The following is a 21,184-nucleotide window of genomic DNA, read 5'->3' as shown; positions in this document are numbered from 1 at the left end:
AATTAATCCCCTGTGTACCATATTTGGCAGGTCCACTTTTAAATATACATTATGCCTGCATAGCAGGAAAAAAAATAGACTTAAGGCAGAATTTTAATTTTAGGCTAGAAAATGTGATACTATTCAATAAATGTGAGAGCTTAAAAAATATATACATCAATAATACATAGGAAATGTTGATTAGACTAATTGCCCCTCAAAAAATGAGGTGACAAAGTTAGCAAAGATGAAATAAAAACAAAACGCAGAAAAAAAGGGCATGAAATCAAATATGCTACAGCTATAACTAAAAGTTCAATGGAAACATTCAAATTTTCAAAATAAACTATTATTTACTGGATTATATCATGAATAGAAAAATACTTTCCTAAATCCTTTTCTAAAAATTTGGTTGTTAAAATCTTATTTTCTCTGAGTAAATTGTATGACATATGAATTACATGTCAATAAAGCTGGTCCCAAAGAAAATCATACTCTCTAAATTAATTAAAAGCCTTTTAAATTAAAAAAAATCAAGCTTCAATTTTCAATTAACTTTTAAAATCTTTAACATAAAATTCTGGGACTTCTCTGGTTGTCCAAAGGTTGGGAATCTGCCTCCCAAGGCAGGGGACACTGGTTAGTTCCTGGTCTGGGAAGATCCCGTGTGCCTAGGGGCAACCAAGCCCATGTGCCACAATGGGTGAGCCTGCGCTCCAGAGCCCGTGAACCACAACTACCGAAGTCTACCCGCTGCAACTACTGAAACCTGCACACCCTGTTTGCTTTAGACAGGCACTGAAGCCTGTGGTTTGCAATGAGAAGTCTGCTCGCCACAACCACAGAAAGCCCACACAGCAACCAGTGCAGCCTAAAATAAGTAAATTAAAATTAAAAAATTTTTTAAATTCTGATCAAGATGTCTTCCTCTTCCAAAACCAATTCTAATCAAAATTTACTAAAAACCTCTCTCAAATATGTTATCAAATTCTACAGTAGTCCTTCTTATATTCAGATGTGCTGTGTGCTCAGTTGCTCAGTCATGTCCAACTCTTCACAACCCTGTGGACTGTAGCCTGCCAGGCTCCTCTGACTATGGGGATTCTCCAGGCAAGAATACTGAAGTGAGTTGTCACGCCCTCCTCCAGGGGATCTTCCCAACCCAGGGATCAAATCCACGTCTCCCATATTGCAGGCAGATTCTTCACCATCTGAGCCAATACTGAAATTTCCCCTGACTGTTAATAAAAGTTCTAACAGACAAGTCTCAAAATATACTTACAAATAAATATTTATTCTCACCTCTAGACACTCCGCACAACTTTGAGTTTTAAATTCTTCAAGCAAACTGCAGTTTTCTGTTACAACTTTAGTTATGTGATACTTGTCTAAATGTTATTTTTAGGAGAGAGTGAGAAAAAATGTATTAAAAAAAATTGGTATTGTTCATGTTCTCACTCTTAGGCTAGGTATGTGAGTCTGTAAAGTTAAACAACTGATAAACTGTTTCAGAAAACATTAGATTCATTGCTTGCCATGAATCTAACTGACCTTATTTCTAGCTTATTATTACTCTAGTTCTAACTGTAGTTAACAGTGCTCTGTCCTAACACATTCCAATCAGGCCTCATAATTACTCAAGTCAATTTAATAACACTGAGCTACAGTGTACCCAGCACAAAGTTCAATTAAAATTTCTGAAAACAAAAGCCTGGGAAACTACTTTCTGAAATATATTTAGTATAAAAAAATTTTTTAATGTCTTATTTCAACATTATAACTCTCAAGTCAAAATCAGACATTTTTTGAAACATTTTCATAAAAATGTAATAAACTAATTCAAATGCAACAGGTAATAACCAACATTTATGTTAAAAGTTTATGAGACCTCATTTTCTATATTTTAAGCTGTTCTATAAAAAAGATTTTATTAATAAGTGGTAAATAATTTTATTGCAACAAAACTATAATTATGCCTCCAGACAAACATATTCATTTCCAAGGCAAAAGTAGTACCTAAAACTTAACACTGAAGAATTTCAGAAGATGATGGGGACAGAATAAGATTATAGAACAAAAACCTGAACTTTCGGATCAGAGAAACCTAACTTCTTATCTAGGTTCTACTACTTAACAGACGAAAGCAGTATCATTTAACCTCTCAAAGTTTACTCATTTCTAAAATAGGATCACAGCAGCTACCTTGCAGGGCTATTATAAAGAAGAGAGCACAGAGACGCCCAATACATGATACTGGTCGTCTAATTTCACCATAAAATCTAGCCTATAATTAAAGGCTTCCAAAACAACAAAGAGAACCACCTCTACTCATGTAATACAGCCCAGCATCTAATAAATATCAGGAAAACCTGTCTTCATATTTAAGCTTAATTTCTAACATCCAGGTCAAGAGTACAAAGTATGCCCTCTACTCAGCAGAAATCAGTCACCATCAACTAAAGAGTCAAGTACTTCCTGTTTCAAGATCCCTATAAAAACACTATGGTTTTTCCAGTGGTCATGTATGGATGTGGGAGTTGGACTGTGAAGAAAGCTGAGTGCCGAAGAATTGATGCTTTTGAACTGTGGTGTTGGAGAAGACTCTTGAGAGTCCCCTGGACTGCAAGGAGATCCAACCAGTCCATTCTGAAGGAGATCAGCCCTGGGGTTTCTTTGGAAGGAATGATGCTAAAGCTGAAACTCCAGTACTTTGGCCACTTCATGCGAAGAGCTGACTCATTGGAAAAGACTCTGATTCTGGGAGGGATTGGGGGCAGGAGGAGAAGGGGACGACAGAGGATGAGATGGCTGGATGGCATCGCTGACTCGATGGACGTGAGTCTGAGTGAACTCCGGGAGTTGGTGATGGACAGGGAGGCCTGGTGTGCTGCAATTCATGGGGTCGCAAAGAGTCGGACATGACTGAGTGACTGAACTGAACTGACTGATAAAAACACTGCTAACATTCAAATGCTTTAGAGAAAAATATTTCACAAGGTAAAAAATATATAAGGCAGTTTCATCATACCTAAAAGTAACAGATTCATCAGAAAAATGAAAATTATGGTCTTAGCTCAGTTACTTATTTCTCTTATGAATGAAAATACATGAACCCCAGTGTGGAGTCTTTCTTTGGATATTATATATAAGAACTCATAGCATCCACTTAGTAGGATGTTTAAAAAATATATAGTCACACAAATCATCAATATAGGAAATACAGAATAAAATTAACTACAGGGTTAAAGTTCTCTTATCCAGTCTTTTCTCTTATGCACAAGAGAAAAAAAATGTTTAAAAATCCTAAGATAAACACAAAATCACATAGCCATGCATTCTACTTTCCAAAATAATACCTTTATAAAACTAAGTCAAGTAACAATTTAAAGCATTTATACTTACATTCAGTAAAGAAAATACTTAACATACGCCAACAATTATCAACGGCTCCTAATTTAGATAAAATTGTTACGTCGCCTGTGTATTTCACCCAATTCAAAGCTTCTTCCATTGCCAAGATTTTCTGTTTCAAAAATAGGGGTGGAAATGTGATTTATGTATTAATTATAAATTTACATGTGGCATTATAAATTTCTCTTATATAGCATTTCATATTAATAAAAACTTGGAAAACATATTTTCATTACTCTGGCATGCAACCTAGAATAGCTAGACCCCAGCGCACAAATTAACAGAGACCATAGACTCACATATGTTACATCTTCAGGGAACCTCAGGCCACCCTCAGAGCTCAAAATGCTGCTGCAGTGACTACAGAACAGGAAGCTGAGGTCTACAACCTGGCCAGAGGCTGCCCTGGGAGCAGGAGAGCCCAATAACAAAGGTGAACGAGGGTTCTCAGGTCTCATCTACACTAGGACTTCCATCCTTACCTCAAAATTAAAGGTACAGATTAAGGTTAACAAAAGGTACTATGTATTTTAAATGGTCTGTGGCAGACAGAAGAATAAGCATATACACAACAAGAGGAGTGCATGCCTGGACAAATGAGCGCTCAGTGCAATGACCTTCATCAACGGTCAAGGGTTCACAGAAATGTTATCATACTTCTAATGTCTGAAAAGACTTCAGAAATAGTGGAGTTATCAATGCTGGTGTCAGGCTTAAGGGAAACATGTATCTGTCAGAAATTCCCTGGCAGTCCAGTGGTTAGCACTCTGCAGCCTCACTGCTGAGGGCCCAGGTTCAATTCCTGGCCGAGCAACCAAGATCCCACAAAATGAGATTATCCAGTAATCATATACCAAAAAATGTCCACACCAGGGACCTAGTAATTTCATTTGGGAGAGAATATATGACGGATAAATAAAAGAGAAAAAACAATCAAATTGCAAAAAAAAAAAAAAGCTATGGGGGGAAAAAATGAAAATGATACAAAAGACCCATATAAGGAGACTGCTTAGGCAAAATATAGAAATCCATACGACTTAATGCTACATATGAATAACTGCCACTTATTCACAGTGCTGGATTCTCATGTTGACACTTACATTCTCTATTTTATAGCCAATTCTCAATAAGCCTCCGATAAAGAATGTATCATTCTGCAAAACAAAAAAAAAACATTTTTTTATTTGGCCAATTATACTTTAATTTTCTAATGAATAAAAAAAAATTCTACATTTTAGGAATACTACTGTATGTACAGGGCTTTCCAGGTGGCTCAGTAGTAGAGAATCCGCCTGCCAAGCAGGAGATCCCTGAGTCAGGCAGATCCCCTGGAGAAGGAAATGGCAACCCACTCCAGTATTCTTGCCTGGTGGGCTACAGTCCATGGGCTCGCAAAGAGTTGGATACAACTGAACAACTAAAAACCACCGTATGTACCAGTAGTCCACTTCCCAGAGCAGTATCATGCCCAACTGAGCTCTTAAGGACCCTGAATCAAGTCAGAAACAGTCTTACACAGGGTTCTAATAATAAAATGATTTAGTGTAACTTTTAGATGTACTGATTTTAAAGTTCATTACACCTAAACATCTTTTTATAAAATTCATTGGCTTATATAAATTATTGCAAAGGATTATCTATAGGAAATAAATATCAGAATGCCCTTTCTAAATTTAAGTTTGCAATCAGAATTTGCAAGAAAAACACTTGGCCCCATAACCAAATGAAATAAGAAAAGTTATTAATGGCTTTCAAGGGGAAAAAAAAAAAACCTTTCAGTGTAATACACAGGTAACTCCTCAAATCTGACATGATAAAGTTTATCCCAAAGAAAAAATATTTGTTGTGGTGGTGGTGACAATGACATGATTTTATGTTACAAGAAAGAACCTGTCACTTTCAGAACCTGTGACAAAGGTTTCTGTGAACCAGGAGCACACTTTCATTTGTGACAAATTCTAATTTCTATTCTTTAAAGAAATGGAGCCAGCCTGGTTCTCATCATGTCACGTCAGAACCATGAAAACAGCCATCTACCTAACCTCTGAAATACACAGCACAAACTCATGCATAGCAGAATAAGCTCAGGTTGTGCTGTGCTGTGCTGTGCTTAGTGGCTCAGTCGTGTCTGACTCTTTGCAACATTCATGAACTGCCTCTCGCCAGGCTTCAATGTCCTTTTCTCTCTCCCAGAGTTTGTTCAGACTCATGTCCATTGAATGAGTGATACCATCCAACTATCTCATCCTCTGTCGTCCCCTTCTCTTCTTGCCCTCAATCTTTCCCAGCATCAGGGTCTTTTCCAATGAGTCAGTTCTTTGCATCAGGTGGCCAAATATCAGAGCTTCAGCATCAGTCCTTCCAATGAATATTCAGGACTGACTTCCTTTAGGATGGACTGGTTGGATCTCCTTGCAGTCCCCAAAGGGACTCGCAAGAGTCTTCTCCAACACCACAGTTCAAGAGCATGAATTCTTCAGCACTCAGCTTTCTTTATGGTCCAACTCTGAGACATCCATACATGACTACTGGAAAAACCATAGCTTTGACTATAGGGACCTTTGTTGGCAAAGTAAACTCAGGTTAACCAAAACTAAAACCATTCCTGTTAGCCACTATAAATTAGTAGCATGGGCCTGATACCATATACATCTTTATATTCCTGAAATAGTGGGGTGGGATATACATTCTATATCTTACCACAACTTTCTTTGCCAAATCCACAATATCTTCCATCAGTTCAAGCTGCTGTAATTTCTTCAAACTTATCTCACAAGCATGAGAACCGCTTAAAGACAAATTTATTTTTTAAAAGATTATGTTTTCATATATAAAAATTCATTAAATTTTACACTTGACTATGTTATACCTCAATTTAAACTACTGGAATAAAAATTCTATTTCTTTCCTCTAGGTAATAACAAGCTATTTATTAAGCAGACAAAATATTACACCTTTTTCTTTCTTCTGTACTATAATGCTGGTATTTATAAACAAGTATATTATTTCTTCCTTAATCTAATGCTCTTCAATTTCATTAAATCACCAAGATTATTCATTCGTATCCAAATCCCAATATTAACTTCTTCCACTCTATTAAACAAAAGTAGAGTTGAACAGTATATAAGAATGAGACAAAAGCCTTCCATTGTACTTGGCATCCCTCAGTGGTAAGGCAACACGCTTACCACTGTTCATACAGAATGGTTCAACAGACAGTAACTCACCTGGTCCTTACACAGGAGTGCATCCGCGTTATTATAGAGCTCTGCTCACGTTGAAACAGAAGTGGCCAGAAGATGTGGACTTTAATGGCATCACAGTAATCTTGCAGGACAGAAACAGGTTTACTACACCACATAGTGCAGATGTCAAATTCTTAATCAAAAAAAAAGTTTTAAATTAATATTTTGTGCCTTGTTTTGGAATGAATCAACACTGTTAAGGGAAAAGACAAAAATGGATATGGAAAGGTAAGAAATGAATGGATAAAATATCTGAATCTGTCAGATGTTAGATCCTATTTAACAAAGGATTTTTTAAATTTCTAGTGATAAAGAACAGCAAAGAATAAATTCTCTTAAAGATATATGTCTATTATGTTGATGTGAATATATGAACATCCTGTAGAAGCTGTTTCAACAAAATTAAAATATCAATGTACTCACCTAAGTTTCCCTCAGTTTGGGCATAATCTTTATATTGTCTACCCTAAAAAGGAAAAGAATTCTTTTGATTTGTATCTGGTAAAATGCAGAAGTGCAGTTCTCGATTTCTTGAAACTTGATTTATTTACTTTTGGTTGCACTGGGTCTCCACTGCTGCACACATACTTTTCTCTAGTTGTGGTGCACGGGCTTTTCTTCGCAGTGGCTTCTCTGGCAGAGCACAGACCCTAGGGTGCCCAGGCTTCAGTAGCTTCAGCATGCGGGCTTAGCTGCCCCACAGCAGGTGAGATCTTCCTTGAACAGGGATCGAACCCATGTCCCCTGCACTGGCAAGCAGACTCTTAACCACTGGACCACCAGGGAAGTCCCCAGTTCTTGATGTAAGGGTAATCAGTACTAAACTAAAAACTTTCGGTACATTTACTTACACATTTTGAACACATCTTCAACCGATGTGTCTTTCAGCCTTTTCTCACAGGGCTTCCCCCAGTCTGTTTCTATGGGTCTCCCCGGAGAGCCTTGCTCACCTCCAGGCAGAAAACAAGCTTTCAGCAGCACTGCACACACCCCCTGGTGAGGCACTGCCTGCTCTCCTGTCTGAAACGACCCCTGCAGAAACTATACGTACCTCCCTGTAAAATTTCAAGTAGCACACGAAATCTTTAAGGTTCTCACAAGAAGAAAAAAAATGTATAACTATGTTGTAGAGATGGACGTTAACTAGACTTACTGTGTTGATCTCACAATATATACATATGTTGAATCATTATGTTGTACATCTGAAACTAATGTCATGTCAATTATATCTCAATTAAAAAAAAAACTTTAAGAAGACATTATATTAAAAATAAAATGTTAAGGGAACTTCCCTGACAGTCCAGTGGTTAAGACTGTACATCCAATGCAGAGGTCATGTGTTCAATCCCTGGTCGGGGAGCTAAGATCTGGCATGTGGTGCAATAACGCCAAGAAAAAAAAAAAGAAACCTACTTACCGCTCCATCACAGTAAAGCTGAGTCACACGAACATAATCACTGGACATAAACTCAGGGGCAAAGATACAATCATCCACATAAGGGCAATCTTCTAACAAGGCATAATCTGCAAAATTTCCCCGGGGAAAATCAGCCATGGTATACCACCCTAAGGACACAACACAAACTCAAATCAACAATGAAATCATTTGAGATGATATGAGCAGTTTTCCTAGCTTCTGTGGTATGTCTGATAAATACTTGGAACTTATGCCTCCAGGAAGCAATTCTGATGAGAACACTGAGCTCTGGAAGAGTCTCACCCTCATTTGCTAGTCTCTCCCATGACTCTCTTCAAGCATCAGTTTAATCTGTTTCTTTTCTTTAGGTTCAAAGAGTCACCATCTCTGAATTTAACTGTTTACATGTCTCCTTTAGATGGAAGATAATTAAGGGCAGCTTATTTCATCTTTGTATGCTCCTAGCATGTGCTAAGTCCTCAAATAATGAGTTCAATAAGTGAACAAAAGACATCTTTCCACCGCTGCCCTTTAACTCCATCTGCTTTTACTGCATCTATGAAATACGCCATTTCATCATACACGAACTCTTGCCACATTCTCCACCTCCTGACTAGAACTAAATCTTGATCCACTGAAAGAATGGTTTCCTATCCAGACCGAACTGTGTGTTTCTGTCCTGGGCACAGGGGCAGAGCTGAAGTGGTACAGGGAGAGTGTGCCCACCTCTTAATTCCTACAGCCGCATCCAGACCTTCCCAGCACTCGCTGCTCCTTATTCTCTAAACTACTGCAACGCAGGTCAGCACTGCTAGACTGCAACAGTGGGCAAACCCCTCACGTTACCAACAACCACATTTTTAAAATAATTAAAAAAATATTTCAATAGGGGGGCAGGGGGCTGGAGTTGCAGAGTCAAGTTTTTTTTCCTGAAGAAAGTTCAGTCATAAAAAGGTACAGCTGTCAGAGAACTGGTACAAAACCTATCACTGAAAAGAACTCAGTATTTTATTACTTCTAACTCTTCTCCAAAGAATGACTTTCCTCTTTGAGCATCACCAGCACCATTATTAACAGCGCTTTTTAATCTTTTCACTTCACCACTACTATCTCACTATTGTTAGGATAAACCAAGTTTGTTAGGATAAACCAAGTTTCTTTTTTCCTAACCAAGACCACCATCAGCCCTTGGAAAATACATCTGTTTCTTTAATTAATCCTTCTCATGTTCCACTTGCTGTACAACCACCTCACAATATCAGAAGTGAAGAACAATAACCACCTTCATAGCAAACTGTTGGCACCATTTGTCACACGATGTGCCAAGGGTTTTGCGTGCACATCTCATCAATCCTCACAGCAACTCTCTGCAGGTGCAAGTGTCACCATCGTCACTGTACAGATGAAAACATTCACAGCAAAACTAATCCGCCCAAGATCACCAAGCTTGGGGGGAATCAAACCTAGGTCTTCGGACTCCACGGTCTCCTCTCAAACGCTGTATTTCACTAGGTTACGTTTCCTTGTCATGGATCTAGCTGCCTCCTGGCTGCTGCCATGTTAAAGAACACCGGCAACTAGCTCACGGTGCTCCCCTCTCTCCTCCGGTCATCATTCCAGCCACACTAAGGTGGGCATGGACAGCCCTTCAGGACCCAACCCTTGCAGTGCGACCACCTCCTCAACTAAAGCGCACCTTGCTGCCCTCCTCACCTAAGCTCTTTGTTCACAAGGCCATATCTTGGATCACTGCCCAGGTCTAAACCAGTTTCTAAATCTGTAACTCTGGTCAGCTCCTTGCTGACCCCAGCCAAGAGTCATCATGGCTCAGGTCTCCCCGGTCTCTTACCACAGATGTTTTTCACCTTCATCAAGAATGCTTTTTTCCCTCCCATTCAAATGCTCCATTCTCCTTCATTTTCAGTTTCCTAATGTTGGGCTTCCACTTCCACCAAGGGAAGTGCTTTAGTGAAGTTGTTACTGATCTTTTCCAGTAGACTGAATAACTACAATGTCTGGAACCTTCTGACTTGTTCTGGGTGACCAGTATTTCCCATTTAGAGAATTTAACTCCAAAAGCAAACAATGATTGAAAAAAATAAAAAGTCATTTTAGCACCCAAAGTATGGCACATGATATGGGACATATGCTATTCTGGGAAACACATACACGTTTAAACTCATTTTTCTTAACAAGTGTTTTGTGTATATAAATACAGAGAGAGCCAAGAACTGTCTGTCACCATCACGGCATCGGATACAATTAATGTGCTCATGAGTGGCAGACTGAGCCACTGTGACACCATGCTGGTCACCCCCAGCCTGGCATAGCTCACCGATACCATGCCCTACACCCACCGCACCGTAATTATGGCATTGGTGTTATTGTTATATTCTATTCTGTTTTAACCAGAGAGGCAATGCGGCATAGTGGTTAAGAGCATGGACTCTGGAACCAGACTGCCTGGGCTTGAATCCTGGCTCTCCCATTTCCTGAGTGTGTGATCTGGGACGAGTTACTTAACCTCTTGAGGTGTCTGTTTCCTATTTATTAAATGAGGACAGCAATACTACCTATTTGATTAATCAGTTAACATATGTCAAGTGCGTTTACTAGCACATGACGTAAAGGAAATGCTATGAACATCAACTATGACTAACATACTAGATGAGTATTTTTTAATCCACTATGTGGATGCCTCCAACTAAATGGTCTCCCTTAACAGCTACGTCCAAAAGCACTTTTCAGCTTACAACTTACTTGACGCTGTGGACCATTTCCTCCTCCTCAGAACTCTTCATCTGGACTCCAAAGACCATCTTCTCCTGGTCCTCCTCCTATTCTTCTGGCTGCTCTTCCTCAGTCTCCATGGGCGCTTCTTCTCCATTCCCCGCCACCCAAAGGTCAACTCTCTCTTCTTCTCATGCTTACTCTCTCCACACCCATGGCTTACAACAGCGCTTTCTGAACTTTCATTATGTGCATAGCTTCACCACAATTTTTGCCATTTCCACAAGTCACGTGTACTTTATTTTCTTAGTATTTCTTTTTTACTGGGCTCACTTGGCCTAAGTGGTAGCACCCGTGATATTATAAGTTTGAAGTACAGCTTATGTTTTTCAGACATATTAGCATATATTCCTATTAAAAATTTTTTAATCTATGTACTGCTTTAAATGGTCTCATAACCCACTATTTTAGCAAACCATGACTAAAAATGCAGTTAAGACTCTCAAATCTCTCCACGCCGGGTTACAACTCATAGACTTCTAGACTCTCCCTGTCAACCGCTACTGGATCTTAACCAAGACATCCCACAAGCCTCTCAGATTCAGTGAGTTCAAAATCAAACATCCTTTTCCTCAAGAACAAATGAAACCAAGTTCTTTCCTCTTTCTGTATTTTACCAGTAAACTGCTCTACATGCCACCTGGTTACCCAAATCTGGAGGTCAATCTAGACTCCCCAGTCTCCTTCAACATTCCTAACCAAAGTGACCACAAAGTCCTGTCATTTCAACTCCTCTAGGAAACCCAAATTAGCACACGTACAACTCTTCGTGCCCGGGGCCACTGCCCTGGCTACAGCTTCACCTCTTCTCTGAACTACTTGAACAAGCAGCCTCCTAACTGGTGACTTACCTTCGATCTTGGCATCCCCTAAAACTCTGATCATAAAATTTTACACTTAACTCTAACTTCTCTTTATCTTCAGAATAAAGACCAAACTCCCTACTACAGCACAGAAGACCTTTTGTGGTTCTGTTCCTACATTTCTCTAGTCACTCCATGACATAACACAGAAGCCAGTCCCACTCAGCTGCCTGTCATTTCTAAACAAACCTCATCTGCAACCAGAATGCCTACCAGTCCTTAGTACTCAATTCCAGGAAGCATTTCCTGAACTTCTCACTACCACCAAGTTTATTTTCACACCTCTTCTCTGTAAGCCCTAAGCATCCTGCTCCCAACATTCTGACAACAATGTTCACAGTTCGGTCATTGACAATTTCTCTCTGTAGGTTCACTACGGGTCCAAACGGTACACTGTGCCCTACACATCTTTATTCCCTATCTCACTGTTTTCCAAGGTTTTAATTCACACACCCCAAAGTAGAAAGCTTTGCCAAATCCACCTGCCAACTGTGCTGTTACCTATTTAATGTTTTGATTTAGAATAACTCAACTTTCAACTTAGATATAAACTTGTTTTAATAGAAAATTTGTTATCACCAAGAAATCTTATGTTTAGTAGAACAGAATTTTTTTCCTGATACAAACTAAAATGAACATACTACAAAAATTTAATACAAGTGTAAAGGACTTCTGATCCCATCAGTTATGATGAACCAACAGGGCATTTCATGACTGCAAAACAAAGTGGATGCTAAATTTTTTTTTAATGTTACTGAGCTCACAGAAATAGGGAACATTTAAAATCACTTTTCCCCCCAAAGCAACAAACCTCTATCTAGAAACTAAACCTGACAGTCAAGATGACAAGAACAACATGGGACATGGAGCCATGGGCCAGGAGCAAAGTGAGAGACTAAAAGGGGGTCCCACGGACAGCTCCCAGCCAGCGCTGACACAAGCCCTATCAGAAGGCAAGTATTGCAACTCAGACTCTCAGAATTCCCAGAGAGAAAGAGCAATCAAGGAAGAGTTCATAACTGAAAATCTCCAAGCACAGGAGGTGACAACCCACTGTGAGGGAGATAACAGAAAAAACAAGCAATAAATTTAGATCCCTAAGGACATCAGACATGGAGGTCGCCAGTCTACAGAACATCTACAGATTCAAAAAAAAAAAAAAAAAATGAGCAAGCAACAGGAGACTGGGTATAGCTAAAAAGAAGGGAGTGATACTTTTAGAAATTAAAAGTATAATTGTTAAAAATAAATAAAACAGATGGATCGACGAGATGACTAGGCACTGTCAAGAAAACTGATGAAAAAGAACATGTGCCTGATGAAATTATCCAGCATTTTAAGTTCTGCCAAAGACACAAGTTAAAAATATAAAAGATGAAAAATAAGTGATCTGGAAACACATACACACATACATATATCCACTTAAATCTTGGGAAGGAGAAAGTAGATAAAATCAAAGAGAAAATGTTTAAAGAATACATGGCTCAGAATCTTCTAGACTTCATGAAAGATAGTATTTTGAATCAAGAAATACATGTATTCAAAATAGGATAAATAAAAAGTAATCACTATCTAGACTCAGATGTAAAGGTGTAATCCCAAAGACAGAAAATTCAATGCAGCGAGAAGAAAAATAGTTTCTTCAAATCACCATAAATAAAACTGGTAGCAGACTTTGCAAGTAGAATAACATCTTTACACATGAACAGAAAGCAAAGCATCAACCTAAGAACTGTATACCTATCAAAATTCTCTCTCAAGAACAAGGGTAAAATAAAACTAATTTCAGATTAAAAAAAAGAGTTGACCACCAAGAGACTTGAACTAACTTCTAAAAATACCAATTAAAAATCATAAACTATCTGACTGTATTTAAAAAAAAAATCTAGTAATACATTCTTAAGAGACACCTAAAATCTAAGGACATAAAAAAAGGACAGGAAAATGAAGAAAAAAGGTTAATCCATGTAAACTACCACCAAAAGAAAGGCAGGACAGACAAAACAGACCCTAAAAGACAAAAAAAACAAAATTAGGCATAGGAAGAACCACAACATAAGAGAAAAGCGTCAGCCCACTAGGAAAACAATGCTTAGCTTGCAAACATCAGATAAAATAGTCTCAAAACACATATAAGAAAAACTGACAGAACTACAGAGTCTGCAAGAACGTAACAGTGGAAGATTGAAACGCATTTCTCTCATGCTAGGTCAAACAAATGAAAATTAATATAGACAACCGGAAACACAATTTTTAAGTTTGATCTAACAGATACATAACTAGAGGAATATAATTTCTTCACAAGTACACACAGAAGAATTATAATTCCCTATGTACAAAGCCATAAAGCAAGGACAAACAAATGTTTTAAGAAAAATACACACTACATTCCCTGACAACACAACTAAGAAATGAACAACAGAAAGGAAAATGAAGAAATATTTGGAAATTTTAAAACACATATTTTAAAGAAAACTCTCAAAGATGTAAGTCAAAGAAGAAATCAAAATAGAAATTTTAATTTTGTTTAAATTTAAAAGTTAAAATCAAAGTGGCATAAATTAAACCATATTATGTAAAGCAAAAATGAACTTTGAGGAATTACATAGCTTTACATGCTCATAGTAGAAAACCGGAATGGCTGAAAAGTAGTAAGCTAATCATGCAGTTTAGGTTAGAAAATAATAAAATCAAAGAAAATTTTCTTTATCAACAGTTTAGAAAAACCTTTGTTATTTTTATCAATTAAAAATAAAGTGTGCCTCTGGTGAGGATTGTATCAATAAGTATTTGCATGCTCAAAATAAATAAACTAACTAAAAGAAGGAAAAGGAAGGAAATCATAAAGAAGAAAAAGACTAAAAATATAATAGAACAAAATATTAATAGACCAAAAATTCATCCTCTGCCAAGATTAATAAAATAGATAAACTTTTGGCAAAATTAATGAAAAAAGTCACACACAAATAACATCCAATATGAGAAAGGGAAGATAACTACAAATAAAAGATTAAAATGGGAATTAAGACAGTACCATGAACCTGAGGAAAATAAACTTAAATTTGTTGAAAGAACAAATTTCTAAAATTTATCACACTGTAAATCAACTATATTCCAACAAAAAATTAATTTAAAAAATAAATAAAATTTACAAAACTCACTAAAAGCCGAAAAGCTGAAGTCCTATTACTATTCAATTGCTAATTACTACTAACCTATCAACAATTTACAATCCTTCCACACAAAAAATTAGATCCAAATGATCTCACAGGTAAATGCCACCAAGCTTTTAAGAAACAAATTACTCCAATCCAAACTGTCCAGAGAACAGAAAAAAAAATGAATCACTGTACCTGGCATAAAGCAGTGTAACCTGAACACCAAAACCAGACAAGATAGTCAAGAAAAAAAATGACAGGTGATTTCATTCACGAACAGATGCAAAAATCTAAATAAAATACTAGCAAACTTCATCCAGTTCACAAAAAGACAACCCATCAAAGTCAACTTACATCTATCTTAAGAACAAATGTAAGAGAGAATTAAGAATTTTTAAATATATAAATTGGAACCATTACACTTAGTGTATTAAAGGAGAAAACCCACAAGATACTGTCAACAGAGGCAGAAAAGCATGTGACAAAATAGGCAAATGATGACTTCCGTAACTTAGTAAAGACTGTCTACAGAAACTCGTAACAAACATTTTCAAGGGGAAAACATTCTTTTTGAAATCAAGAACAAACATGTATGCTCACTATAAATCACTTCTAATAACCATAATCACATCCATCAAACATACATCTAGAAGTGTGCCAGCATAATAAGGCAAGAAAAAAAAAATTAAGGAAAACTAATTGGAAAGGAAAGGAGAACCAAAAGTGTCACTATTTACAAGTGATATAATTATCCACATAGAAAACCCAAAAGAATTATATAAAATGTATCAGAATAAATGTTTATCAAGTGAATGACTAAAGTTCAGTGTAGAAAAAATCCATAAATTTCTATTAACAAACAGGAAATAGAATCTAAAAAGCATCATTTGTAACAGCAACAAAACTAGAAACATCAGAATCAACATTTAAAAACTGTTAGATCTGTAAGGAAAAATTCACAAAACTGTATCAAAAGTCATTAGAAACCTAAATAAATGGAAATACATACCTCAAAATCTTAAAGATTTCAAATCTCTCCAAACTGATTTTAATCATTCCAATTCATTCCTGAAAAGCTTCTTCTGCCATATGACAAGATTCTTACAAAAACAGCTAAGACTCAAGTGCCCCCAAAACATCAAGATGTCAGGTAAAACTACAGCATTAATAATTATGACAGTGTGCTATCAACAGATAGACAAGTGGACAAGTGGCACAGAAAGGAGAGTCAGAAACAGATCCATGCATATAGAAACTAAACATGTAAAAAAAGGTGGTTCAGCAGATCATTGGTGAACAGAGAGCCAATTCAATACATGGTATGTGGTCAACTGTAGCCACATGGAGGGAAAAATGAGTGTGGATCATTAACTCACACCATATACAAAAATCAATACCAGATGGATTACCAACTTAAATGTGAAAGGCATCATTTAAAAATTTTTAAAGAGAAACACAGGAGAACATCTTGATGATCCCAGGGCATTGTAAATTTCCAATTAGATTACCTTGAAATTAAGAACTTCTGTTCACCAAAACACACCATAAAGTGCAAAAAGACCACGAACTGGAATAAGATATTTACAATGTATATTCCTAATAAACAATTACTGTTACCTGTTACAGTTTTAAAAGAGAACCCAACAGAAAAGTGGGTGAGAGATATGACCAGGAATTTGTGTGTGTGTGTGTGTGTGTGTGAACGATCAATTTCCTTTTTGTGAATAAAAGGGAGATAGATGGTTCACAGACAAAGGAAAAGATGTTCAAAGTCATTAACAATCAATAAATGCACATTAAAACCACAATGCACATTTCATATCCATTTGGCAAATATTAAGAAGTTTGACAAGTAACAAGTGTTGCAAAGGATATAGATCAACTGTAACTCTTAACACAATGCTAATCAAAGTATATAAATTGACAAAATACCTCACCAAAGCATAAGCTGGTACAACCACTTCAGAAAACAATTTGGTACCATTTTATAGTTGAACCATATATTCATACCCCACAGTCCAGCATTTCCACTTCTAGTAAATAGCTTACCACAGTGGTATTTCAACATTCTTTTTACTCATGAACCACAATAAATGCTATTAAAGATTACACTCATACTTTAAAATGACATCTAAAAAATTTCAGTCCTAAGTTTAATTGCAAAGGATGAATTGCTAGAGTATCACAGTGACATTTTAAAATAACACTGACATATCATTGGTTTAAAATGTTGTAATTATTACAGCATCGAGTTCATCAAAAGATAACTAGTATATATGCTGATGTGTGTGTGTGTGCACTCTAAGTCACTTCAGTTGTGTCCCACTCTTTGTGACTCTATGGACGGTAGCCCACCAGGCTCCTCTGTCCACAGGATTCTCCAGGCAAGAATACTAGAGTGGGTTGCCATGCCCTCCTCCAGAGGATATTCCCTGCCCAGGGCTTGAACCTGTGTCTCTTACACCTCCAGCATTAGAAGACAGATTCTTCACCACTACCATCACCTGGGAAACCCTATATATGCTGATAATTAAACATAAAAGTTACACTTTATTGGAAACGCAGCTCTTGAGGAGATGGAAAGGGTCTGCATTAAAAGAAGTGTTTCCTAACACTATAGCTGCATGTATTTTAAATTATCCTTTTGTTCCATGGAGAGTTTTTCAATTGGGACATTACCCTGATAAGATTCCATGCAAGTAAGCGGTATGCCTTCCTAATTTAAGGCAGAAATGCTACTCTGAAGGGGGAGGTGGGCAAGTAGAGCCAAGAGGAAGTTTCTATCACAGGCTTCAGGCATTACCAATTTTAGGAAAGGATACATGTGGAATTTAGTATCTACAAATTGATTCATTAATATCACTTGTGCCCAAATATCCCTCAGAAAATCTTTATTACTTCCCTGGAAGGCATATATCCCAGTGTGAAAAGCAGACAAATTCTTGCAACTGTGTACCAGAAGAAATATATAAGAATCTTCGAAACAGCAAAACCTATAAACAACCAAAATGTTCATCAACAGAAGAATACATACACTGTGTTATATTCTCCAACAGAATATTACACAGCCATGAAAATTAATGAGATGTCTATCTGAATATCAGTGACTCTCAAAAATATAACATTGAGTGAAATAAGCCAGCCCAACAAACTGTATCCAGTATTCCTTTTTTAAAATTCAAAAACAATAGAAACCACACAATATACTGTTGACGGATATACACATATTTGATAAAATTATTTTTAAAATACAAGGAATGACACACAATTCAATAGAAGTCACCCTGGGGATGGTAACATTCAAAATCTGTCATTTTGATTCTTGGATTGAGTGGTGAGTTGAGAGGCGTTCATTTTATTGTCTTGCTTCACAACTTGCATATATGTTACATATATTTTTAAAGCATTAAGTATAAGTAGTACATTAAAGAGGAAAAAAGATTTTTTAAAACCCATTCATCATATGCAAAAAATAATTAAATCACCTCACCTGCCACTAGAGAGGTACATCTAACATACCATGGAAATCTTTATCTTACATCAACCATAGGAAGTACATTAGGTACAAAATAAATGTTCACTGCAATTAGTTTTATGAGAACCGAATGAGATAAAAGATTGAGTCAGCTCTGAGGAACCCATAGGCTTTACACAGAGCTAGAGCAGAAGCCAAGGTGGCTGTAAGCAAATTCAGCTGCAAGTTAAAGTTATAAGGAAGCTGGTCAGTAAAGAAGAGGCAAAAATGTAAGTCAGGTAACATAAAGGGTTTAGCAATAGTGTGAGGAAATGGGTGTCTTCACTCAGTACCAGTCAGAGTGATGAGTTAGTGCAAGCACTTGGAGAGCTTCTGTGATATTTGGTTACATTGAAGATGCATACATCATACTATGCAGCAAAACCCACTATTAGGTGTATTTTCTCAAGGAATTTCCAAACGTGTGCACAAAGCAGACAAATACAAAGATGTTCAAGGCAGGACTGTTTTTAGAGTCAAAAACCTTCAGAGTCCATCAGTAGGAAAACAGATCAGTAAATTATGGTATATTCATACAATGGAATTCTATACCAGCAATTAAAATGAACCAAACACAATTATCCAATTTATTCACATGTAAATCTGAAAATGTGATGCTGATCGAAAAAAGCAAGTTGCAAAAAGACACATATTGTTTAATACCATTAAAGTTTAAAATACACACTAAAAAACAACACTATATATTGTTTATGGATTCACCGTGATCAAAATATAAAATATCCAAGGAAATATACACAAACCTAAACACGGTGACTACCTCTAGGAAAAGAGGCGGCAATGAGAGCACCTCCATATTTTGCAATTTTAGTTCTTTTAAACTAAAAAGAGGATCTGAAGTAAATTCGGCAAAATAATTACATCTGTAAATCTCAGTCATGAATTGGTTAGATCCCACTCTGTATTCTATGTGTGAAACCTTCCAGAAATTGAAAAGTAACAAAATGCCAGAAAATTAGGCAAGAGTAAGAAAACTGAGCAAATGAACAGGGAGAAACAGAGACCAAAAACGCAGCCCTTGAGCGCAGAGCACGAACCTTTGACAAGCAAGAGGAGCAGCTGGGTTTCTAATATGTTTGAAGTTTCCTTCCCTGTGAAGCCTTGTAATAAATCCCATCTCCCTTAGGATAAAACGCAAATTTCCTGCAATACAAAATGTACCTAACCAGATCTGTAATTATGAGGAAATTGCTCCCAAAGGAGGATTGAAACCTGTAAGCTGTCTACCTTGTTTCCATCGCCAGGACCCTGGGCAGAAACCAAAAGAGGTCATTTATGTGAACGCCACAAAACACTTATGTGAACCGTTAAGTATCACCAAGAACGCCTAGGATTGGCTAGAACGTATTTGCCCAGCTGTCGCGTATATATATATTTTTTGGAAGGAGTCTGCCATCGAAGATCTTTGGGCATCTCAGGAGGCCTCTAAAAATGGTACGCCACACGGGTACCAAACAACATTAACCTACGCCTTAGCTCCATTTTTGGCCCCTGGTCCCTTATTCCGTCCCCAGAACAGGCTGATTCGACAGGCCACACTGGACATCCTCAACACTACGGAGCAGCTAGCCGGACCCCCCGGCTGTCCCCGCCTCTTCCCATTAGCGATGGGAGGTAGGGGAGAGGATGCTCCGAAGAGGCGCAGCGAACACTGCGTTCAAGTCTCCCTCCCCCGACCCCCTCCCCGCACTCGGCAGCCATTCGCTCGAAAACAGGTGGCGCATTTGTAAAGAACGCAAAACACGGAGGAGGGGGGCGTGCAAGAACGTTCACCAACACTCTCGAACGAAAACCCGCACCCAGGAGACCACGCACTCGTTAGGACCCAGGCGCGCGGGGACACGAGAGTACGCAGCCCAGCGCGGGCGCTGCTGCAAGGGGGTCGGTCACGACTGCAGGCGGCGCGGCCACGCGCGCGGGGAGGGTTGGGGGGGCGAGCACCCCAAGAGAGGGGCTATGACACCAAGGCGGAGGGGGCACCCACACAGCCGGGGCGTCCACGCCCGGGCCGGGAAGAATCGGCACCAACACAAAGGGGCCGGGAGGGGAGACATCTCGCGTGTCCACGCGCGCTCGGGCCGTCGGACCCCCACAAGGCTAGCGGGGGTGTCACCCGCGCACCGACGGCGACGAGGGCGCGCGGGCGGCCTGGGGACGCGCACACACACAGGGGCTTCTCCCACCTTCGCACAGGAGCCCCGAAGGACCCACACTTGCAGAACAGTGAAACCAGACAAAAGAGACACACCTACTGGGGCCGACAACAGCGGCCACACACACATACACACACCCCGAACCGGCACCATTCCCCCCTCATACACACACTACAGGCACCACAGCCAACGACGCGGGGCGACGCGCACACACCCACACTCACCACACACCCACGGAGGGGGTGTGGAGGGCCTCTCGCCCCGGCCATCTCGGCTGCTACGCGACAAGCTGACACATCCGGCAGCCCCGCCGCGCGCCAGGTGTGCACTCACCGGGGCTCGCAGCCCGCGAGCCTCGGACGCGGGCAGCCGCCGCCGCCGCCGCCTCCTCAGGCTCTCCACGTCAGCCGCCGGGCGGGCGGGCGCTAGCGGCCGGGCGGTGGCAGGGGGGCGGGGAACGTGCGTCACATGAGCCGCAATGCACATGCGCCGTCGCGCACGCCCCGCCCCGCCCCCCGCTGCGAGCCCCGCGATTTCCCGCTCGCCCCCGCGCTCTCGAGCGGCTGACTGATCCGCGTCGCGGTGCGCTTGCGCGCGGGCAGGGTTTCCGTGGCGACCGGGCGGTCCGCTGTTCGT

At 39.1% G+C, this 21,184-nt stretch overlaps 1 protein-coding gene across 9 annotated transcripts in view; it reads right to left on the bottom strand.

Annotated features, from left to right (window-relative positions):
* The window catches only part of TTC3 (tetratricopeptide repeat domain 3), a 129,912-nt gene extending 108,896 nt beyond the window's left edge, over window positions 1–21,016 (bottom strand). For 3 of the 9 annotated variants that reach the window (XM_006044250.4, XM_025293843.3, XM_025293820.3), the window contains exons 1-8: window positions 20,773–20,928; window positions 8,053–8,201; window positions 7,059–7,101; window positions 6,618–6,768; window positions 6,091–6,178; window positions 4,491–4,544; window positions 3,382–3,502; window positions 1,282–1,367 (exon numbers count right to left, since the gene is read on the bottom strand). In XM_006044250.4, coding sequence (XP_006044312.4) covers window positions 1,282–1,367; window positions 3,382–3,502; window positions 4,491–4,544; window positions 6,091–6,178; window positions 6,618–6,768; window positions 7,059–7,101; window positions 8,053–8,190 — 681 coding nt within the window. In that variant the 5' untranslated portion in view covers window positions 8,191–8,201; window positions 20,773–20,928. Of the gene's footprint in view, window positions 1–1,281; window positions 1,368–3,381; window positions 3,503–4,490; window positions 4,545–6,090; window positions 6,179–6,617; window positions 6,769–7,058; window positions 7,102–8,052; window positions 8,202–10,812; window positions 14,152–20,772 lie in introns of those variants that run through there. The other 6 variants (XM_025293790.3, XM_006044249.4, XM_025293800.3 and 3 more) reach the window with 6 other exon arrangements.
* Window positions 21,017–21,184: the final 168 nt, after the last annotated feature.

This window comes from Bubalus bubalis, chromosome 1 (assembly GCF_019923935.1).
Source record: "Bubalus bubalis isolate 160015118507 breed Murrah chromosome 1, NDDB_SH_1, whole genome shotgun sequence".
NCBI classification, from domain to species: Eukaryota; Metazoa; Chordata; class Mammalia; order Artiodactyla; family Bovidae; genus Bubalus; species Bubalus bubalis.
This window is presented reverse-complemented; position numbering and strand designations above follow the sequence as displayed.